We start from the raw sequence: 9,029 nt of genomic DNA on the forward strand, positions 1-9,029 counted from the left end.
GGGAAAAATGTCGAGTATAAAACGCTTTGATTAAAAAGGAAGATAGGTCTCTCGGGGCCTGGGGGCTCCGTGGGGTGGGCCGCTGCCTTCGGCTCGGGTCATGGTCTCGGGGTCCTGGGATCGAGCCCGCATCGGGCGCCCTGCTCAGCGGGGAGCCTGCTTCCCCTTCCTCTCTCTGCCTGCCTCTCTGCCGACTTGCGCAGTCTGTCATATAAATACATAAAATCTTAAAAAAAAAAAAAAAAGGAAGACAGGTTTCAAGTCAATAGTCTCGGCTTACAGAATAAAATCTAGAAAAAGAAAAGCAAACTAAACTCAGACCATTAAGAAATAATAAAGATAAAAGCAAAAATCAATGAAATTTACAGAAAAAATAAGAAAAACAAAATCAGTGAAACCAAAAGCTGGTTCTTAAAAACTGGAATTGAGAAACAAATTTGTGATCAAGAAAAGACAAACATAAATTCAGGGATCAAAGTGGCAATACTGTCGCTGATCCCACAGAAACTTCTGAAAACGAAGGTCAGGTCCCTTCTGCAGCCGCCGGCCTCAAGGGGCAGGAGCACCATGACGCCCAGCAGGTAAGCATGGGCCGCGTGGCGTCTGCCCAGCCAAGAGGGGAGCCTGGGAGTGGGGAAGAGCTCTGGGCAGAGGAGACAACTGACAGACATATCTCAGCCAGGCAATCCAGGTCAAGACCGCAGTGACCACGTGACGGGCGCCCTGACACCATACACCCCAGATATAAGGCGATAAGAAGGGCACTCTGGACTCTGGGGCCTTCTGCCCAACAGACAGAATCACAGTCTAGTTTCGAGCGAAAAAAACACCAGCTAAATTCCAACTAAGATGTTCTGTAAAGTAACTTTCAATCCTCAAAACTGTCAAGGTCATCAAAAAAATAGTGATTTTTAAAGTCTGAGAAACTATCAGAGCCAACAGGAGCCCAAGGAGACAGGACAGCTCAAGGTCACATGGTGCCCTGCAGGAACCCTATAGGAGCAAAGCGACATCAGGCAGTAGTGAGGAAATCTATGGGAAGCATGCAGTGACTGCGTTGAGAGAGTCCCTCACTGCACGACCTACCATCCTAATGTAAGCCGCCAGTAACGGGGGAGGTCGCAGCACAAGGGGACGCTCTATGGCAGTCCCCATGTCTCTGTAAATTGAAACTCATTCTAAAATTGAAGTTTACTCTTAAAAACATACTGATTCTAAAGATTTTTTTTTAAAGATGTTATTTATTTATTTGACAGACACAGATCACAAGCAGGCAGAGAGGCAGGCAGAGAGAGGGAGGAAGCACGTTCCCTGCTGAGCAGGGAACCCGATGCGGGGCTCGATCCCAGGACCCTGAGATCATGACCTGAGCCGAAGGCAGCGGCTTAACCCACTGAGCCACCCAGGCGCCCTAAAAACACACTGATTCTAAACCCCATCTTTCACCAATCAGGATGTATTGATCTGGAATGGGGCCATGGTATCACCATGTTTTCAGGGGCGCCTGGGTGACTCGACTCTTGACTTCAGCTCAGTCATGAACTCGGGGTCCTGCGACCGAGCCCCGAGCTGGGCTCACGTTCGGCTTCAGATTCTGTCCTCCTCCTCGGTCCCACCACCTCCCCTCGCCCTGCTCACCCTTAACAAGTAAAATCTTTTCTTAAAAAACAGGTTTTTAAAGCTGTTTTAAAAACCTTAAAGAATAAAGCAAATTAAATGAGGGGGTGATGGGTTTCTTTTCCGAACTCAGAAAAGAATGTCGGCACACAGCATACAACATATACAAGAATCAATGCAAGCTGTGTCATATAAGCATAAAACATGAGCCCACAACACTCTGAGAGGGAAAAAATCCAACAGAAGACATCTTTGTGACTTGGAGTTAGACAAAGATTCTACATAAAATACCAAAATCCTAAACCATAACAAAATGTGATTACTGGAGTCCATCCACGATTAAACTCTTGCTGTGCAAAGGACAATGTTAAGAGAATGAAAATACTCAGAAAACATTTGCAAAACACAGAAAAGGACTTGAATCCAGATGCACAGAGAGAGAGAACTCTCAAAATGCAGGAAAGGGGGGGAAGAAAACAGTAAAAAAAAAAGCAAAAGTTCCCAACGGACAATTCACCAAGAAGATGAACAGCAAGGAAACACAAGACAAGAGGGTCGAAGACATTGACCGTCAGGTGTCGGAGGCAGGCCCCTGGCCAGGGCGGCCTCCGCCATTAAAAGATGGCGCCTGGCTAGTTGCCAGGTGAGGATGGCCGCGTGAGACTCAGCGGAACGCCCAAAGAGGACGGAAATAGCATTGGTTGCCAGCGAAGTTGTTCATTTAGGTGCACGGCCTGATTCGCTCGCTCCTGTACCCTGCTCGCTGATTGCTCACGTAAGCGGATATAAGTGTGTCGACTTGCGGAAATAGAGAGAGAAGATGCATCCGAACCAGGGTTCTTGTCGACCTTGCGGGCCGAGGGCGATAGTCAGGGAAACACAATTTATTTTTTTTGTAAAGATTTTATTTATTTATTTATTTATTTGTCAGAGAGAGAGAGAGAGAAAGAGCGCGAGCGGGAGAACACAAGCAGGCAGAGAAGCAGGCTCCCTGCTGAGCAAGGAGCCTGATGCGGGACTCGATCCCAGGACCCTGGGATCATGACCTGAGCTGAAGGCGGAGCCTTAACAAACTGAGCCACCCAGGCGTCCCAGGGAAACACAATTTAAAGCCACAAAGAGCCACCATTATTCGTCTGTTAGAACCGCAGCAATAAAAACCACCCGGCAGGGAGCCCTCCCGGGACTCGGTGAGCACAGAGCTGGCACCGATGCTGATGCTGATGCTGATGCTCCGCAAAACATCCCGGCAGGGTCTCTAAAAGCTACGCATGCGTTCTCCGTGAGCCAAGCAGCCCCACGCGGGGGATTTACTCCACAGCCACCGTTCACCTGAAGGGGTCCCCTCGGTAGCTCGGTCACCACATCCCACTCTTGCGCCCTGAAATTACCCAATTCAGAGTGATCTTTGTAAAACGTAAGTAGTACCATCGCTCTGCCTGAACCCTCCCAACACACCCAGAATAAAACCCAAACTCACCAGGACGGCCCGCCCAACCCGGCTCTTGCCCCTTCACCGAGGCCCTCCCGCCCCCTCCGGCCCGCAGCTCTGCCCGCGCCCGGCCACACTTCCCCACCTTGCCCACGCTGGGGCACAGGGCGCCTGCGTCCCACGCAGACCTGGGCCGTCTTCCCCCACACCTTCCTGGGGCTCCTTCCGCACGTCACTTGGTTCTCTACTAAATGCCACCTGACCCTCCCGGGCCTTCCCGTCCCAAGCACACCCCGAACACGCACGCACGCGGGGCAAGCACAGAGCACACACTGTGTTCGGGACTCGGGGAGTACGGGGAGAGGAGGCAAAGGAAATAGACTGTTTCGGCGGAAACCTAACATGAGCGAGTGCTTTTGATTTTCTCCCTCCTACTTTCCCACACTTTTAAAGTTTTCTAAGTAGTAAATGTTAATTTTATATCTATTAAAAGTGGCACTGGGGTGCTTCGGTGGCTCAGTTGGTTATGCGTCCAACTCTTGATCTCAGCTCAGGTCTTGATCTCGGGGTTGAGTTCGAGCCCCCCAGCACTGCTCAGAGAGAAACAAAATGTGGCACTGGAAACTACGTGCTTCCAAAGGGGTGCCTGTGCGGCTATTCTACTCAAAGACTACTTCAGATTCCCATGATCCTGAGTTCCACAAAAACACAGTTTACTAACAACCTATTCAAGTACATCAGACTAACATCGCTACTCCAAAAGTCTCATTAAGTTTTGCTTTTTCTAACAAACACTCAAACCTCCTCCACACCAGAGGCGCGCCCCTGCCAGCGCCCCCCCGCCCGCCCGTGTCTCTGCACAAGGCACTGGTCCCCTGCAGCATCTCACCCTGCCTCCTTGCCGACCAAGTTTGTTGTCTATCTTTCTTGCTGACATCAAACATTTGCAAACCCATCTTACTGTTTTTGAGTAAAACCTACCTGGCTTCCCAGGGCAGCTGCACGGAACACGGACTATTGGCAATTAGCTGTTTAGCCAGCCTAACCATCGAAGATGAAATTGCGAAGTAGCAGACAACGTTCACCACAGATCTCTAGGCTAACACTCCCCAAATCCTACTCGGTTTCTAGAGCAGCGCTAGGCTCAGTCGGGAACTGGAAGAGTATTCCCAAGCAGCCGCTCCACACCCCACACCAGCAGCGGAACAGAGCAGCGGCTAACGAGGCCGTCTCGGCGAGAATCCGAGAAACGAGGCACGGACCTACCCAGCGGATCAGCCTGTGGTCAGGGCTGCTCAGAAAACGGGCAGGATCCCACAACGACAAATGAAAGAGGGACCCCATAAAGTGGGCCACTTGGAGAAGGCCTCTCTGAGGAAGCAGCCCTCTGCCAGGAGGAGCCACTCGGCGCTACCGTGAGCCACGGTGCGCGACCATGCACCTGATTTCCCAGAGGATGCTGGCGCCGGTGGGTTCGAAAATCCCAATCAGACAAGCTGAAGTCAGTCCGTCGAGACCCAGGTCAGGAGGCCCGGCTGTAGCTCTCTGATGACTGGCTCTGCCCAAGATTAAAAGAGTATTTAACTTTTTTTATTTTTCTAAGCCACAACACACCTCAGGAATGTCTTCTGTTCCCACCTCCGAACCGCTCTGGGCGCCGGCAGCCTGGAAGGGAGGCCAGGGCTACTCCGCCCCGCCTCCGAGAAGAGCTGTTTAAGAAGACCCGGTACCAGTGAACTCCGGGACACGACGTCTGTCAAGTCCCAGAGAGCGGACACTGCGCTGACCCCACACGCCCTCCCTAGAACTAGCAGGTGAGGCCAGAGGCAAGAGGCCGTGCCACAGGCAGGGCCAGCACTATCCTGCCTCCACTCAGCTCACAGACAGGGAAGCTGTCAAGTGCGACACCGAAGAACAGGAGGGAAGGACTTCAAGACATGAGGTGCTGGAACCAGAGACGTGGGTCTCCCCAGCTCCCAGAGGAGGGTACTAAGTACCCCAACCCCAGCGCCACTGGGAGCTGAACACACGAGCTCACGGTGCACACGCTCTTCAGCGCAGACTAAGTACTTGAGAAGCATTAGCTATTTTTATGGCTGTTATTAATCTGAAAATGTCATTTCAAGGTATGTCATGTCTACTACCACCATCATAACCACAACTCAACAAAGCACCCAGATCTAACCTCTCAGCAAGGTAATCTGCTCTTCATCCTGTAGATTACACAGAGGAAACAAATTCTCCTCCCCCATGTGATGAGGCTTCTTCTCCAGAAAGAACCCAGAAGGACTCCACGCACACTCAGATCAAAGAAAACTGCACGCAGAGACGCAGGGAGAGGCGCGCACCGCTCAGGCGAGCGCCAACACCGCTGCTGGGTGCCCACGAGGGCTTCCCAAGGTGACCAGGGCAGACTGAGCTGACCGGTAAGGCTGGACTCTGTGCCTCAGTGCTCCTCCTGCCTGCAGACGACGCTGCTATCCTACAGGACTGGCGGACAAGGCACCAGCTGAACCACAGCTGCTTCGGGGCTCGGGAGTCAGCCGCGCCGCGTCCCTCCAGCTCATGCGCTCCCACAGAATCAGCACCCGGAGCCAGGGCCCAAGATTAATTCCGGATAAGCATCCCATGTGGACAATTCAAAGGGACAAGCCACGAAGACTCAGATGCAGTAAGACACTGTCGACACAAACAACAAACAACACAACAAACAACAAACGCACCGCCGGGCAGCGGGGGCCCGTGACCCAGCGGTCCGGCTGACACAGATCACAGGTGATCCCATGCACAGTTCGCACCGAATGAAGCGCAGTGCTCCCACACGAGAACTAAAACACAAACACATTGTTCTGGATCTTTGGTTCTCAGACTGTTCAGTCTCAGGCCCCCTTTCCACTCCGAGGATTAAGGATCCCCAAAAGGGTCTGGTTATTTAGACAGTTTAAACCTAACAGCACTTACTGTATTAGAAATCTAAATCAGGATTTCTGCATATTAACTCGTTTTAAAATGGTAAGACTACTAAGCACGACTTTAAAATGAAGCCTAAAACTCTGGAATTTCAGTATGTTAATGGACATTGGTGCACATTTCAACATACATTTATTGTAAGTGTCATTATTTTTATAATTTTTATTTATTTAAGAGACAGTGAGCTGGCCCGTGAGTGGGGCAGAGAGAGAAGGAGCAGCAGACTCCCTGCAGAGCAAGAAGCCTCACCACGCGGGACCTGACCCGAGCCGCAGGCAGACACTGCACTGAGAGCCGACCAGGCACTCCTGATGTAGGCTGTAATGTCTAGTTAACACACACCAATTTCCCCAAGTATATGTAATCAGGGAAGACCATAACTTACCGGGAACTCCATCAAGAGCTGCACACCGTTTCTGGAAAATCATGACACCAACAACAATACCACCTGAGGCACAAGACCCAGGAAGACAAGACTCCTTCCTCGGCCTGCCCCGTGGCTCAGGACGCACGCCCAGCGCCGCTATGCGGCAGGGGGTCCCCTTAAGGCACAGGGTACGGTCATCACACCTGAGCATCTGGGTGGAAATACTCACCAAACAGAAACTCCTGTATTTGTGATCTCTTGTGAAACAGTGCATCACAAAGTATGAAAAGGAAAGTTGTCCCCGACAGAGGTGTGACACCGTAACATCAAGAACACTGTTTCCACAGACAGAACGGACTCTCCACAGACATAATACGGGAAACGTGCTCTGGGAGAGGACCAGGAATGCAGGGGGAGCTTTCCCGTCACTGCCCGCAGTACGCACTTCTAGCAGATTCTCAGGCTGGGAAAGGTGAGAAATAATGGTCATACTAAATTTATAAAAATGTCAAATACTATCACACTTTGGTGCTTTGTTTCTGAGGGTCCCTTGAAGCCCACTAGAAAAAAATTTTTAGTACTCTATGAAAACCTGATTCATATGAAACTCATATTAAAAGTGATGGGGGGGTGGGGCACCTGGGTGGCTCAGTGGGTTGAAGCCTCTGCCTTCGGCTCAGGTCATGATCCCGGGGTCCTCGGATCGAGCCCCGCATCGGGCTCTCTGCTCAGCGGGGAGCCTGCTTCCCCCTCCCGCGCCAACTCTCTCTCTGCCTGCTTGTCATCTAGGTCTGTCAAATAAATAAATAGATAAAAGTGACAAGGAGCACCTGGAAGCTCAGTTAACTACGCCTCCAACTCTTGACTTCAGCTCAGGGCTCGGGTCGTGACCGCAGGCCCCTGGGATGGAGCCCCGCACCGGGCTCCCGGCTGGGCTTGGAGTGGCTCCGGACTGTCGCATCCTCCGTCTGTCTGTCTCGCCCCTTCCCCAGCTCCCCCTAGCTCGGTGGGTCGTGGAGTGCGCAAGCTCATGAGCTCAAGCCCCACATCGGCGTAGGGCTTACTTTAGGGGAGATCAGTGAGTCAACCCAGCGTCAGTTACCGGTCAGCACGGCCGCACTGGAAAAGCAGCCGTGCCCAGTGTGTGCGACGGGACAGCAGGACAGCAGGAACCCGAAGCCTCCGCGTGTCGGGGAACCGGCACGACTGAGAACGTGCTCTCAGGGCACCCGCGGCCCGGTCCTGGGCCGAGCCCCGGTCCTGGGCCGAGCCCCGGGGCTGCCCGCGCTCCCGCCCGCGCCCCGTCTCCGCTGGTGCGCTCCCGCCGCCCGCCGTCCAGGGATCACTGAGTAAATAAGCTCTTCCGAAGCAGAGAAAGACGCCGGCGCCGTCCGCACTGCCAAGTCCGCGGTCCGCACGGCGCCGGCGCTCACGGAGGCAGGCGGGTCAGCCGGAGGCGCCTCGGTGCGCCGCGTCCCGCGCTCGGAGCGGCCACGGGGAGGCCTGCGGGTCCCGGAGACGCCGCGGCCTCGCAGTTCCGACCCGGCTCCGCGCAGACGGCGGGCGGGCGTCCGCGCCGGGGCTGTCCGACCTCTGGGAGCCTCCACCGGCCGCGGCCCGCAGCCCCCAGTCCTAGAGACGCCGGTGTCCCGGCGACCCGCGGCGACGAGCGGGCAGCGGCCTTCGGCGTCCAGCCGCGAGGCGCAGGCGGGAGCGCGGCCCGGCCCCGAGGAAACCGCGGACCCGCGGGGCCCGAGACGCGCCGCACCCACCCCGGCCTCCCCGCGGCTCGCTCCGGCCCCGCCACCGCCGCCGCGGATTTCCCGCGCCCCCGCGCTTTCCGCGGTCGCGGCCCCGCCCAGCGCGCAGCGGCCCCGGACCCGCGCCCCGCGCCCCGCGCCCCGCCCGGCGGCGTCGAGCCCACCACCCGCGGCCCAGTCCAGCCCACCACCCGCGGCCCAGTCCGGCCCCGCGCCAAACCGCGTAAAACGCAGCGAGGACGGCGCGAAGTCGGTGTCCGCGGCGGGGCCAGCGCGTCCGTCCCCGCCCGCAGCGACTTCGCGGACCGACGGGGCCGGCGTCCGCGACCCCCCAGGACGCCCCCGGTGTCCCCGCGCGTCCCGCAGGACAGGCCGAGCGGCGCCGGGTCCCGAGGCCCCGCGCCCGCCGCGCCCCCGCCCCGCCCCGGCCTCCCGGACGCGCCCCGGCCGCGAGCCGCCCGCCCGTCGCGCTACCTTCGCTCCTGCCCAGGATCCGGCAGCACAGGCTCTGCAGCAGCACGTTCGGGGACTTCTGGTCCGGGGCCGCCATGCTCGCCCTGCGGAGCCCCGCCCGCGCCCGCCGCCGCACGCCTCGCGGGCTCCCGACCCGCCCGACCGGCTACGGCCCCGCGGGCAGCGCCGCCGACGAGGCCGCCATCGCAGCGGAAGCCGCCGCCGCCGCGCGCCCTTCCCACAAGGCTCCGCTTCTTCCGGCGCCCGGGACGCGGGTGCGCCGGCCTCAGCGTCCCCCGGTCCGCCCGCGCGCGGTCCCCCGACCACAGCCGCCGGGCCTGGAGGGTTCCGGCCCCGGCCGCCCCGGCCCCCGCGGCCGTCGGAGCGCGGAGCCGCCGCACACGTCGGCGCCAGAGGGTCAGCACCGCCC

The 9,029-nt window shown here is 56.6% G+C and overlaps 1 protein-coding gene across 2 annotated transcripts in view; it reads right to left on the reverse strand.

The window, feature by feature from the left end:
* The window catches only part of TUBGCP3 (tubulin gamma complex component 3), a 65,841-nt gene extending 57,062 nt beyond the window's left edge, over nt 1–8,779 (reverse strand). For both annotated transcript variants that reach the window (XM_059377515.1, XM_059377514.1), the window contains exon 1: nt 8,621–8,779. In XM_059377515.1, the coding sequence (XP_059233498.1) occupies nt 8,621–8,696 (76 nt within the window). In that variant the 5' untranslated portion in view covers nt 8,697–8,779. The remainder of the gene's footprint in view (nt 1–8,620) is intronic.
* Nucleotides 8,780–9,029: the final 250 nt, after the last annotated feature.

The sequence above is a fragment of the Mustela nigripes genome, chromosome 15 (genome assembly GCF_022355385.1).
Source record: "Mustela nigripes isolate SB6536 chromosome 15, MUSNIG.SB6536, whole genome shotgun sequence".
NCBI lineage: Eukaryota > Metazoa > Chordata > Mammalia > Carnivora > Mustelidae > Mustela > Mustela nigripes.